Source organism: Aulostomus chinensis, chromosome 6, assembly GCF_037954235.1.
Source record: "Aulostomus chinensis isolate RoL2024-O1b breed Wild chromosome 6, RoL_Achi_v1.0, whole genome shotgun sequence".
NCBI lineage: Eukaryota > Metazoa > Chordata > Actinopteri > Syngnathiformes > Aulostomidae > Aulostomus > Aulostomus chinensis.
This window is the reverse complement of record NC_141325.1, coordinates 17,038,918-17,053,638: the sequence shown is the minus strand read 5'-3', so window position 1 is coordinate 17,053,638 and position 14,721 is coordinate 17,038,918. Positions and strand designations below refer to the sequence as shown.

Here is a 14,721-nt window from a genome sequence, read left to right as displayed (position 1 = left end):
AAAAAAAATCAAGTAATCATATCAAATTATTCAGGCTTGCTGCATTGTTCTGTACTAATTAAATACAAAACACAATGTATTTGCTTGAATCTGGTTTTTGCATTGTTTTTAATCCATCCCCAGAAAGTGTTGCTATTCATCTACGATACACAACATGAAAAGGCTGTTTGTGTACAATTTTTATCATGGCTTGTAAAAAAAAAAAAAAATTTTTGAAAATTAACAGGTAGAATTTTTTTTTTTATGTCCCAGACATTTGGCTGATGAGCTGAAATGGTCATGCGTAATCAAAGTTTACTTAGAAGAGATGATAATCGCAATCTTCGCGTTTTTCAGAACTCATCGTTTTCATGAATTCATTTGCAGCTGGCTGGTATGGAGTCAGGATATGCTTGTTTCTGTGGCAATGAAGTGGACCTGCATGACCATGGAGAGTCACCTAGCATGGAGTGCAACCACGTTTGCTTCGGCGACCACACTCAGCCCTGCGGTGGAGATGGTTGGGTCATCATCTTTGACAGTGAGTATAAGAGGGTGTTGTTTTGGCTCCCACCTCACGATCATTTCACACCTCTGCTGTGATAGCTAATGAATTTTATGAAAAATATAATCTCCCCTTTGTGTCTTTGATTTGTAGGATAAAAATGATTACTTTATTTAGATAGCGTCTTTCCAGATTAATTGAAAGGGGCTTTACAGTAAAATCAAAGCAGATAAAAGTAAGTAAAATCCATATCATGCATCATGAATTGCTTTGAGTTTAATACATTCATGGAAGCTAAAAGAATCCTTTGTTCTCTGGATTCGAGCCTGGAATTGTCAAATCAAATTTGTGTTTTTGAATTAAGCTCTACTGGCGACTCGTCCAGCGCGAACCCCGCTGCTGGGATAGGCTCCAGCCCCCCCCCCCCCCGTGACCCTTAACAGGATAAGCGGTAGAAAATGGATGGATGGAATTAAGCTCTACTTCAAACCTCCCCTCCACATCATATCTTCAGTCAAAACTTATGCCCTCACCCACACAAAACCTTGTATATGTTTTTTTTTTTTATATTGTTTAGAAATTTGTGCTACACACCATAGCAGTTTTAGATTCTCTATCTGGAAGTCTTCTCCTAAGCTGTGTACGTACCATTAACATTGCTATTTCCCAGCTGATGCAGCCCGGTGCCCAAATGTTCTTTTTCCCAACGAAAACTCGGTTTACAGTCAGGGGCTATTTAAAGTGTGCAATGTCCAGAGAGTAAGCTGTGCCAACAAAGGCAGATGATGCACCACACATGGGGACAGCAATGTTCGCGTGTTTGTTCAGCAAAACAAACATGCAAATATCAAAGCTGAAATATTACGATGTGAAAGCTTGACATGGTCAAAAACACAGGTTATATTTATTTAATAGCTACAGCAGAAACATATGTATTTCTCCCCGTGTACATTTACATGAGGAAGTAAAATGCGTGTAAAACAGCAGTCCTAAATCCTTTAGCTTCATAATGTTGACTGTGTTGTGTTTTGTATTGCTGTTTTTTTTATATTATTATTATTATATTCTTCAAAGATTAGAAAGGCTGTTTTCAGTGCTTGTGCTTAAGTGCACACAGGAGATATCACTAAACATCAATTCAAAAACTTGATCGAACAGAGGAAAAAAAAATAAAATCAAACCTCTAACTTCTTGTGTACTTTTTACAAAGAAAAGCAAAACCAAGTTGTTTCCTTGACAGAAAATCATTTCTAGCTCCGTCTCGCCAAACGCGTTATGCCATACAGCAAATGGCATTGCATGCCTTTAAAGGCTGGTGGTTTGTTGAATAAATGCTACACCCAGACCACAACAATGATCAAATGAAATTACAGCTCATTTGCTTTGTACATTTGTGCAATGATTATGCATCATTTAACTAATCTAAATAGATTAGACCAGCCCTAAAATGCAATTTTTCACTTTCACCTACAGTAGGGCTGTATAAACTCTGTCATTCTTACTTTAAAGTAGAAATGTCTGACCATTTGCACCTCTTTTTTTCTCTCCCCTTAATCAGCACGAGTGGGGGCCTGTGGTGGGAACTACACCTCCTCATCTGGTGTGATCTACTCGCCTGACTTCCCAGACAAGTATGGGGCTGGTCGTGTTTGCTACTGGACCGTCCAGGTCCCTGGAGCCTCTGCTATCCTCTTCAACTTCACCTTCTTTGACATCTCTGACCAGACTGACATGGTAGAGTTACTGGATGGCTACACCAACCAGGTGGTAGCACGCTTTGACTGGCGCAGCCCACCACGGGAGCTGGTGAACATCACTGGTGACTTTGTCATACTCTACTTCTACTCAGACCGCACCAACCAGGCTCAGGGATTTGCTCTAATTTACCAAGGTAGGAGCTTTTACTCACTTTTTTTTCCCTAAGCAAATGACAGTATCACTCCTAATTTGAGTTTTAAGCAAAATTGCCAGAGGCACAATGCTCACTAAAACCCACCAAGAGCCACATTTGCATTGTCTCTTTCTGACGTGTTGGCTCCAAGATGGAGTTTTGCATAGCAGCTGTGGTTTAGTAGACTGACACCTGCTAGTGCTTGGTTGTCACGCCACTGGCAGGCCCCTTTCTTTTTAATTTGCGAGTCAATGTTTCACTGCCCAGGAGGTTACTGAATATTTACATAATAGTTTTGCTTTTCAAGGAATTCACTCACATATCAAGCTGCAGGAAGCTGTTGTGCTTTACCACAATGTGTTCCTTAGTGGAGTTTTAATTACACCTACATGCAAAATACTGCAATACTGTGCACTGTCTCTTCTAGCATGCACTGTAGAGCAGAATTGTAAGAACAATAGCTCACATACAGCTGGACTAATGATTTAATCTCTCCAGATAAATGTGAAAAATATGGACTTCCATCAAATGCAGAATTAATTTTTTTTTAGAATATTGAATTTTTCGCCAGACCGGACAAGTGTGCCGATTTGCAGCGAATTTCATGCATGTTTAGGAGGTGAAATTAAGGCCCAAAGAGGTGGCGGAAGAAAGAAAGAATAATTTATGCGCATATTGCGCTCGCTCATTAATAGCAAGAACAGTGTAATACCAGGTTTTGAATGGGTGTGTATGTGAAAACCAGCTCCGGGCCGTCTGGCCGAGCTGCCTCATGGGTGTTGGGGGGGCCTGGGACACTGTTTAGTTTGTGTTTTTAGTGCTGCTAATGTGTTGCTCTGCCGAGCAAACATAATAGGGTCTTCGCCTGAAGTACCTTCAGGCTCAGGCCCTAATAATATCCGGCGGTCACAGTCCTCCGACCTCTGGACACACAAGATCCTCTCTGTCTTTACGTCTTGCTGATTTCTTGGAGCAAGGTGTTGTAGGCAATGTGTTGCCAAGACATCGAATGGCATATATGCTGTGAGAGCAGGTCAACTGCCAGAGTAATAGACTTTTTTTTGTAAATTTTTTTTTAATATATATATATATATATATATATTTATAGAGAGAGAGAGAGAGAGAGAGAAAGACAACAGTTATGCAAGTATCATCACTACTTACATGTAAAATGTCCTTGGTGTCATACTAAGTGGTCTACATGTTAATTTGAGGATAAATGCTCTCAGATGATGATGATGATGATGATGATGATGATGATGATGATGATGATGGCATGGTATTTTGCTTGGGAAATAGGGAACATGTGGGAAGTCCTGGGGAATGTCACTGGCAGGCTCAGCAATTATATACATTAAAGTGAAATCAGCATTCACGGAACAGTGGAACAAGCCTGGATTCAAAAGTATTGGGAAGTTGTTTTTGTTTTAAACAAACTGCATTACAGGATGGGTGGGGTTTGTCATATCAGGACATTTTTAGTTGTACTTAGTCATGCAGTGGATTAAATATTCTGATTGTTAATTATCTAGCTAAATTCTGCTTCCTAAGCCATCAGCAACATTTTTCAAATGAGAGGTGTTTGAGAAATTACAAAAACATGAGTAATCACACGCTGATAGAGTTCTGATAAGTTTCCTTTTGCGTAAATGAAAAGTCATCAGTGAGACCTTCCAAGGTTTATTTTCTAAGAGCAGAGTGTCAGATGTAAAAGAAGAAAGTGATTTGAAATAAATCCCATCTACATGTATATGAAGAGAATGAAAGGCAGAGAAGATCTTATTTAGGATGTCGCTCTCCTCAAATGAGTTTAAAGATTCTGAGCTCTGTTTTATGAAGCAAACGCTGCCCATCTGGTGCTCTGAGCAGGTTAAAATAAACAGAACTTATTGCAAACACTTTCTGAATCACGTCTGGAGCAGACAGCAAAGCGCTCAACACCATATGTTTACAGCAAACTTGAAAGGTCTTGCAAAGTCATTCTGTTTCTTGCCAAATGCAGTTGGTATAATAACCTGTATTCATTTGTGAAAGGAATGTATTCTCTTGCTGCATGTTAGAGAGAGAGAGATTAAACGTGTTACTTTAACTTATTTCTTTGAAAAATAAGTCCGTTTTTTTTTTCTCATGGAACCCAACAATAATTTGACATTTTCACAAAATAAAGATAAGTAGAACAAAGATCAGGTGTATGCAAAATACTGTAACGGTATGTGGGTGGCTCAGAGAGTCGGGGTACCTTGATAGGCCTCACAGTGTGCAAACCTGCACCTTGGAGGCTATGCTGATGGATAACATGAACATAGTATCATCAGCTCTGTCGTCTAATTTTAGATATTCTCAACTGCCAGAAACAGGCCTCCCAGATGAACCAGAGAATGATCCGTAGCATCTCTGTGTGCTCTCCAGCTGCATCTCCCATTAGATTACCGGTACATGACTTTGGCAAATTTCATCACAGATCCAGAATACGATCGAGACGGTCTGTGGAAGTTTTTTTTCTTAATCATTTTGACAAGAATTCAAGGAACTGATCAAAATCTTGTCTGGTGTGTAGAAAAACAGCACTGATATCCTTCCAGTGACTCCAGGATCTACGGTATGATCCAGATTACCTGCAAAAACACAAATTCCTTCAACAGTGATTACATTACCCCCTGCGGCGGAGGTAACAAATAGTTCTCTGGGATAGAAATACTTAATGCATCACTTAAAAAAAAAAAAAATTAGATGGCAAGATAGACAAAATAAATATGTGTTTGAACAATGAGTTGCGGCTGGTTTTGGCCTGTCCCACCGTGTTGCAATTTTGTTCCAGCCTTCTCCTTTTGTTATATTCTCCACTGTTGATCAGCTGTAAAACTGATCTGCCAATAAAGATAAAGCCTTGTATTTGGTAGCTGTGTTATTTGTTTTGTTAACGACAACGATGATTTATACAAATATCAGAATTAAACAAATCAAAAGGCCATATAACCAAGATTTTGTAATCTGTATTACACAGCACTGAGAAGCCAAGACACCAGGACATTTGATGCTGAGGGAGAAGATGAGGATGAAGGGGAAGACATCTCTAGTACAGTGGGACCCCAGCTGGCCAGTGGGGTTACAGAGAGATCCAACAGCACCTCCAAAGGCCGCTCCTCACAGATCCTTTATGTAATCACGTCCAGCCCCGGCAAACCGGACCACAGCATGCCAGGTCAGTGGGCTGGACCCAGCGGAACCACTGGCCACAGCGCTAGTATGTTAACACCCATTACACCTTCAGTACTTGTCTTTACCTCTGCAGGGATGTTGTGGAAGGTTTTACATGATATGGCCTCTTTAAAAGCATTAGAATAATCTGAGCTAGTTAAAACACTCTTGTTCTGTTCCTGTCATTGACTCATGAGTGAAGTCACTTTGTGGATCCATTCTTGATCTCAGCCAGACTGATCAAAGCTGAGCAGGATGGACTGATGTGTCTTGGGCTTTTTCATTTGCGTTAGATATGATTCTCTCACAGCTCAGGGTGTTCTGTCTAGAAGGAATAACTATTTCTCAAACAGAATTAATGATGCAATGCCATGTCTAGACAACTTAACTGGCTGTAACCAAGCCCAAGGGCTTTACATTGAATTCACAGCAACGCCACCTGAGGACTTTCAGCCCAGGAATAAAGACGTATCTAATAATTGCAGGCCCACCTCTAAGGTTACAAGAATAGAGGCAGTGCCATGGGTTCAAACTCAGCAAAAGAATATGTTTTATTTATGAAACGGAAAACCTGTAAAAGGACGCTTGAGGTAGATAGGATAGCCTGTTTTTTGTGGTATTATTAATGTCTTTAATTTAAGTCAGTTAGCTCAAATTTAATTCACAAAAGCACCAAACAGAGATTGAGATACTGTACCTCAGAGCAGAGGCGAGGGAGGTGGTAGATGATTTGGCCTGATGATATCACACCACACGTGTTTGTGTCCAATCCAGTCCTCGCACACACACATATACAGCAAACGAGTGAGTAAAGGTGTTAAGTGTAATTTAATGCTTAGCATGAAAGTGATTCCAAAAAGGGCCACCGTTATGCTGCCAGTCACTGCCACGCTTCTCAGAACCTGCCTATAATAGGGATTTGGCACTGTTGATTGTCCTTTTGAGAAAATATTAACAACAGTAGAACCCAAGTAAATCCTGGAGATGGCTCACCACTGCCTCAGAACTGCTTCACAAGGAACAGGGACAAGTCTGTTTTTGACAAACGGTGCATCAGAGCAGATTGAGCCAGACAGGAAATCTTTACAAGAATGGCATTGTATAGCCGGTCAATTTTTCAAAATAAAACATCACGTGTATGCTCCCAATCGCTAAAACAGACCTGAAAAGGACACAATATTAACATTTACTCTACGTGCATGTGATAGAAGCCGGCGGGCCGCTGGAAAGTGCAGCTGTGAGGACTGACACAAATGGCAAAGTGTGGCGTAGCCATGCCTTTGGAAATTCGGGATCAAGTTTGCAATTTTAAAAACATGTAAGGTCAAAATGGGGGAGTAACAATGAAAACATCCCAAACAACAAACCTAATCAGACACCTCAAACTCCATCACGCTGTTGAGCCTGCTAAGTTTGAGGAAGCTAGCAAAGTGAAAGCTGCTAAGGCTGATGGGCAGAGGTAGAGCAGAGCCAAGAACTAGCCTGCAGGCTGCTCCATCCATCATTGACTACTGCATTCAACAGCTGTTGTTAGATAAGTAAAAATATAGTTGAGACATAGCTTGATATACAACAACTAATTTTATGATAATTTATAATTTTATTAGTATGCTTTCCAGTAGGAGAATTTTATTTATTTATCGACAGCTGTTTAAGTAAGAAAACATATAGCAACGTAGTGCAATTTGGGGGAAACTGGAAAAGTAATATTTTCTGTAATAGTGAAAATAAAATTTCTCATTCAACAGAAGTAGATTTTTATTGTTTTTTATGGTATAGATCTCAGACAGAATATCAAAATCTGTTCAAATCGGTAGCAACAGGTCCCTCTTGCAAAAAAAATTGGAAATCGGAATCAGCCAAGAAAAGTGCAGTTGATGCATCCCTAAAATTAACAGGTGTACCTGCAGGACTTCAATAATTCTCCGCCTGCTAATCCTTTCCGTCTGCACCAGTTTGTTTTCTCTAATGCAATACGATATCTGATACTGTGTTACTCCCTCTGTGTAGTGTGGACCATCTACGCGCTAGCAGCTCTCCTCATCCTCACCGTCATCGCCATGGTGGCGAAGCTGCTCCTGCATATCACAGTCAAGTAAGTGTGAGGATAATTGAGGCATTCATGTCCTGTATTAGGCTTCATTCATGTCAAATTGGAGGCAGATGAAAGATCAATTGAAATCTGACAAATGAGGCAATCTCAGTGAAATAGATCCAGTCTGGGTTATTTAGAGCTTAGTAATGATCCATGTGTATTCCCATCAGTCAGTGTTACCTGACCAGTTGTAACCATCAAATCTCATAATAGGTGAGTTTAGGAATATGTTGAGTAAATGTTTAAAATGTATTAAGTTTTAAATTTATGGTTCACAGGTCTTCATCTCTGAATTTTAAACATGTCTAAAATGTGTACAACGTTGACAAACAGCGCATTCCTACCAGTGAAGTAAAATCAGTGGATACTTCAGTCAAACCCAGTGTAAAATAAAAGAAAATTGCAGTTTTTTTATTATGTAAAATAGATTTGAAGGCATCACGGTGTTGCAGTGTTTAGCGCTGTCGCCCCACAGCAAGAAGGTTCAGGTTCACAGGATCTTTCTGTGTGAGTCTCCATGTTCTCCCTGTCGTGTGTGGGTTCTCTCTGGTACTCCAGCTTCCTCCCACAGTCCAAAGACATCAAGAGGGGACGAGGCTGATTGATACTCTAAATTGACCGTAGGTGTGACTGTGAGTGTGAATGGTTGTCTGTCTCTATGTGTTGGCCCTGTGATGGACTGGTGACCTGTCCAGGTTGAACCCTGCCTCTCGCCCGAAGACAGCTGGGATAGGCTCCAGTCCCCCCCCCCCCCGCAACCCTGAACAGGATAAGCGGAAGAAAATGGATGGATGGAAATAGATTTGCATCTAAATTGATTGGGCTCTTCCTTGGTCCATCCTCTTTACTATTTTTGAAGAAAATCTGCCTCATTTTTTGAATAATCCTGCTACCAGACAATCTCTAGCTGCTTGTTCCTCAACCTAAAGTCTATCATCCAAAATTTCATCAAAATTCATCTACAACTTTTAGAGTAATCCTGTCAAAAGACAAAATAACTCAAATTATCACTTGACCTTCTTGTTAGAGTCATCAGGCCTATTTTACTAACTTAAGTAAAGTTGTTGATTTTTAGTGAAATAAACTAAACACCAATATTTTGACTTGACTTATGTTATTAATGACAAAAACATATCACCTATATCCAACAGTGACTACCAGACTGCTTTTACAATAAATCCATCATGGCCTAAATGTTACTTTATGATCATGCACTGTCTGTAGATCTTTAATTTCAGTCCATCCCTTTTCCCTCCTCTGCCTTTTGCTCTACTCTTTCTTAACTCTCCCCCTCAACCTCTTTCTCACATTTGTCCTTTTGTCTCTCAGGTCACCCAGCATCCCCACAGTGAGTGGGTCAGACAGCTGCAGCCAGAGCACGGCATCTTCTGAGCCCTGGATCATCCTGTACCGGCCCTCCACCATCTCCCTCTTCAAGAAAAAACTAAAGAACCACCACGGTGACCTCAGTCCCCTAGTGGGCAACTAGTGCCATTGCTGCACTTCATTGTTAACCAAACGCTGCCAACCAACCACAACTTCTCAGTACAAGGGCCGTCAGATGCCAAGCCCTCAAACAATGAAACTCTGTGAGGCGCTAAGCTAACAAGCCAACAACAGAGTGGCTAATGACAACTGACTGAGTGACTGCAACGAAATGGCCTGTGGGCCTAAGTGGCCGGGCCCTCCCATCCTGCTCAGCACCAAAGAGGACGGGGACAAGCAGGACTGTCAGTGGCCACAGTGTGGGAACGGAGAGCAAATGATTGGATTGAGGGAGCTCAGATCCAAGATACAGGGATGCTTTAAACATCCCCGGTTCAGTGAGCTTCCATTTCCATCCTTAAACAATCAACATACTGTACCTCCAAAGTCCCTCCAGACTGCAGGCTCACCAGTGAAAACACAATGCAGCCAGGCACAGAATAACAGCTTCCTTCACTGTCTGTGTACATTTTAGGAAACAGGAAGGTTTAAATCTTCCTTCACAGTGGCAATCGGATCTTCATCGGTATCAAAGAGAGGATGAAGAATCTTTGATACACATATGCTGTAACATTTTGCATAACTCTTCTGCCTCATAGGGACGATGAACACTTGCAGCCAAAACCTGAAGTCTTCCCATCCAAAGAGTATTTGATTTGTGTTTTGATTCTGTATGCAAAGTGATAATGTTGTTTTGCTGTGTTTTATGTGACAAGCAGCTCTCTGAGAAGAGGGAAGCAGGACACAGAAATGTTGCACGAAGGTAGATATCACAGCACTTTGGAAATGAATCACTCGCTGTAAAATGAAAAGATCAGAGAGGAGAAAAAGAAGCCGCTCGCCCACTCATTCACTCAGAGCTCATGTGGATTTGGGTGGAGAGCAGAGGGAGCATCATTCACCAGGGGGGTTGGGTGGCGCAGTTTTGTAGACAAACTGCCATTTAGGGAGGTTTGGGAAGATCTGAGGGCTTTTTCTGCTCAGTTGTGGGTGGGAGTATTTCCGGTTTGATGGTGTTCAAGTGCCTTAAGGATCTCCACTTCCCTTGTCTCAGATTCCTCACATCTGTTTCTGTCTGTACGTGGACTGAGGTCCCACAAGCACTTCTTTAAAACTGGTTTCATTCCAAAATATCCATCGCTTTAAAAAAACAACAACAATCTTGTACAGTGATTGAAAGCAGAATACACTCAACTAAACACCTCACCAAACTGGACTTTGACATTTTCCTTATATCATGGATATATGATGAGTCTTTTTTTTTTTTTCCAAGAAGAAGACATAGCCTTTTTAAATGGAACTCTGTACTAACTGACAAGACTTTAAACAACATTGTTGTTTCTTTTTTCTGTGTGTAGTCTTATGTGTAGTCTTGGACATTTACTGAACATATTGTTCACATTATGTTGTCTTTTGATAACATGGGAGGGATGAATTTTGTTGTATATTATATAATTCAGTGTGATAAAAATTAGAATTATGTCCGCTCTTTCATTCTGTGTCTCAGATAAGAATTCAAGAGACCGTCAAAGTACTTTTTTGTATTTACTCATCAACTACAGAGACTTTCTTTTCTTGGTAGACCGCAGTACATTTTTCCTAAATTCACTCTTCAAAACAACACGACAGCTTTTTGAGGAAATACGCCCGCTGTCCCTCTTCCCCAGAGCCAGACAAGAAGATAGATACCCTTCTTTCTAATGTGCGTGAAGTTGAAACCCACAGACACTGACGGCTTGTTAGCTCGGCACAATGAATAATAGTGGATGAGGAGGGTGAGCATCAAATAGGTCAGAACTGAGGATCTTGTTGTTTTTCACAAGTCATCATCCTCTTCCTCTCTTACAAAGTCAGACGTGTTTAGTGGTAGAATTTGCTCCTATACTCATCAGCAAATTAGATTTTGAAGTGCTGTATCAAACCACTGCACCCAATGAAGAAGGTACTTCCGACTGTGTCTAGAGAATCCGAAATAACAATATCTTGTAATTTTGAATTGTTATATAACAAGCCTGTACACATGTGCTTAGTTATATTAATGCATGCAAAGATCAGAAAAATGTATGGGCAACTTTTACTGGGATGTATGCTAACAATTCACATCCGTAATCATTCATTGCGTGAAGTTGACTGGTAGTCTCCCAGTCTCTGTGGGTCTCAGCTTTGTAATGCACACTGGAGACAGAGGGTTAGCGATCATCTTGGGAAGGTTGGCAAGATCAGAAGCAAGAAGCATATTTCCCCAAAAAGTTGAGGTGCACCTTTAAACACCGCAGACACCAAAGTTTATACGCATCACCTTGTTTTCAGGCCAAAAGGTTGAGTATAAACAATATACCCAATAGAATTATAACCAAAAGCACTCAGCAGTACTATGCACAAGCTGACAGCAGGTTTGCAGCTGTGACAGTTTTCTGTGCAATGCTGTGACATTTAAACTACTTGTGAAAGGTCAAAATCTACTGGTGCACCCTCGGCATAGTAATTGGCCTTTCCTGTTGTGGGACTTGATGTTTCGAGGGTCAAAAATCCTCTGATCACTGTCAGAATAAATAAAGAAGAGATCCAAAATGTCAATGCACTTAAATTCCACTCACTAGTGAAGCAGTACTTTCAGTCTCACTGGGGGAAAAAAAACAAAACCAAAACTTAGGAGTACTTAGGAGATGTGCAACAAACTGAGCACTTGAGACTAAAGGTTATGTTTTACTCACACATGCAGCATGACTTTTAAGACAGGATTCATCGTTTTCAAAAAAACAGACAGAATTGGAAGCCCATTAAAAAAACATTCTGCACCGATCAGATGTTTGTAATAATGTGACTCTGTGCTATATTCTGCCTGTCTGCTCAACTGTAACCCATGTAAATGATTGCACGGCAAGAGCATATGCCCCTGGGTGTGTGATGTTCAGAGCAGATGATGCAGAGTGAGAGAGAGAGAAGAGAGTGTGTGACAGAGCCATAGGAAATTAATGTGCATCAAACACAGTTCAAACACAAGCTAACTAAACCTGACACTTAAAATCTAACAAGGGCATATTTGTTTTGATAGCCAGGTGAATTATGCAAACTTCTATTTTCTGTCCCGTCCTCCAGTCATGTGGAATATTCCACGGTATCTCTTAGCAGTGGAAATCATCTCTCACAGAACTGTAGTTGATGTGAATGTCCTGTTGTGATTGTTGACGTGAAAACACCAGAAGCCCTGTGGGAAATTATTTAGATGGGCCAAAACATTGTTTTCATGAAATTGTATATAGCAAAATAGTGAAAATGTTAATTTATACAGTAAATTATTGTTATTTTGTATGTGAATGGGATATAAACTATCTTTTGTATAAGTGAAGTACCTTGGTAGTTTTATTTAATGTGTCCTGGTTGCAAAATAAACACTGTATGCATGTTTCTTAAATTTTTGTTGTGATGAGCCTTTGATTTTGATCTTAATGAAACAGAATTTATGTCACCAGAATAAACGTATATGCGGATGAGATACATATGAGACAGGATCAAATTGATCCGGTTCACTACATTGAAAATGTTGCACAGATTTGAGTGTGAAAATCAAAAGGTGCAGGGTCATTTTCTCAAATCTCCCTATTTGGCTCAAAAAGTCTTCAGTGGTTGCATAGCAGGACATGTGCAACCACTTCTTTTTCTTTGTGTGTGTGTGTGTGTGTGTGTGTGTGTGTGTGTGTGTGTGTGTGTGATGCTAAATACTTATCAGATATGTGAAATGACTCCCAGACTGTTTGGAGATGCACACACACATGGAGGGAGGATTAAAGTGCCATGTGTAACCCATTGGCTCCTCTCTGGGATCAGGTCAAGCATGCAACCTGCAGAGTTTAGAGGGAACAGCAGGAGTCCAGCTTTGCAGCTGGAACACTATGAAGAAAAAAAAAAGGAAAAGAAAAACAACAAACATGGAAGGATGTGTAATAGGCTGGGATACGTTTGGAGGGATGTTTTCTTGATTAATAAAAGGTTCTGTGTTTCTTTCATGGTGTCCTTGCTCTGTAACAACTTAAAGATTTTTTTTTTTTTTCTGAAGCGACGTGCTGTGCTCCTTTTTGCTGCCAACAGCGATGATACCCCACGGAAAAGCAAAATAACCCTAAAAGGCAGCAAGTGCTAACATATGTCTATAGTAGTGCATATGCATTTATGAGGCTGCTGAAAAACACAAAAACCTTCCTGTTCAAAACTGTATGTAAATATGAAATAATCAAAAGAAAATCCATCCCATCCATTTTCTATACTGCTTATCCGTTTAGGGTCTTGGGGGCGCTGGATCCTATCCCAGCTGTCATTGGGCGAGAGGCGGGGTTCATCACAGGGCCATCAGGAGCAATTAGGAGCTCAGTATCTTGCTCAAGGATACTTCGACATGGTCACTGGGGGAAGTGAGGGTCGGACCAGCAACCCTTTGGTTGCTAGACGGCCAAGCTACCTCTGAGCCATGCCACCCCATCAAAAGAAAATGCTCTTAAAAAGATGCTTCATCTATTTAATCTCATCATAACGATTAAGGTTTCAATAGAATGAATCAATCATTCAATGCTCAGTAGCAATCAAAGTCAACCAAAGATGAACAAAAACTGAGAATCAGACCATTTGGAGATTTTTTTTTTTTTAATTTCCCAACAGAAGCCTCTGCGTTCTAAGAGATAGCAAACTGTGAATGGCCCTCTTACTCCCTCTACTGGTAGATTTTAAGCACTGAAGTCAGGCCTTACATAAAAATTATCCTCAGTGCCAATGGTATGTGTTCTTGCATGCTGACTCATTACATAAAGTATTCTGTTGCTGTGAAACCCAGATTGTTTACTCAATAACATGTTATTTTAATTCAATATAATATTGCTAGGTTCAATTCATGGATAGTTGTTGCTCTGCAGCATCTGATCCAAGAAGCTTTACAGCAAAATTCTATCATGGTGAGATATCAAAGTCCCTCCACACACCCTCCTATCAACTTCAGATGGGTTTCTCTCAATAGCAATTGTGCAGCTGAAACATTAATCCTTATAGACACAGAGCCTTATCGCCACCCCTCCGTTCCCTGTGTGAAAGCCCCGGCCTGCAGACCCCCCTCTGGTCGACCTTCCCAGAGCAGAAAAATAGAGGCCAGTGAAAGCAGATCCCTCTGAACCTGAGTCGACCAGTAATTAAGGCAACAATAGGACAATACATGGCAGTGTCTGGTTACTGTAGGAATGGGAAAGCGAGAAGAACGGGAGACAACACCTAATACTTTCTGCACTCAAGGTACCAAAGTCAGGGAGATTAGGAGTGAGGTACTGTTTGAAATAAAGGAACTGGCCTCCCTCTATGGATTAAACAAGAACTGTGTGAAAGAGTCTGGTTTACCGGCCTTGCAGGAACTTGTCTGTTTTGATCTGCCTGGCTGTGCAGTTTTGTCTTTGACCCTGGTGCAATTAAGGCAGTCTTATGCCCTTCAGTGGTTTTGAGATGAGCATGCATTAGCCTGTTTCATGCTTGAGATGTTCTTTCTATTATTGTACCTTAATGCTGCTGATACTTTTTACACAACTATTCAAG

General features: G+C 40.7%; 1 protein-coding gene across 2 annotated transcripts in view; it reads left to right on the top strand.

Moving 5' to 3' along the window:
- Window positions 1-12,810, top strand: part of kremen1 (kringle containing transmembrane protein 1) — a 68,893-nt gene extending 56,083 nt beyond the window's left edge. Inside the window, exons 5-9 of one of the 2 annotated variants that reach the window (XM_086206841.1) lie at window positions 367-520; window positions 2,043-2,375; window positions 5,380-5,577; window positions 7,584-7,668; window positions 8,998-12,810. In XM_086206841.1, coding sequence (XP_086062967.1) covers window positions 367-520; window positions 2,043-2,375; window positions 5,380-5,577; window positions 7,584-7,668; window positions 8,998-9,157 — 930 coding nt within the window. In that variant the 3' untranslated portion in view covers window positions 9,158-12,810. Of the gene's footprint in view, window positions 1-366; window positions 521-2,042; window positions 2,376-5,379; window positions 5,620-7,583; window positions 7,669-8,997 lie in introns of both variants that reach the window. The other variant, XM_086206840.1, reaches the window with a different exon arrangement.
- The last annotated feature ends 1,911 nt before the right edge of the window (window positions 12,811-14,721 follow it).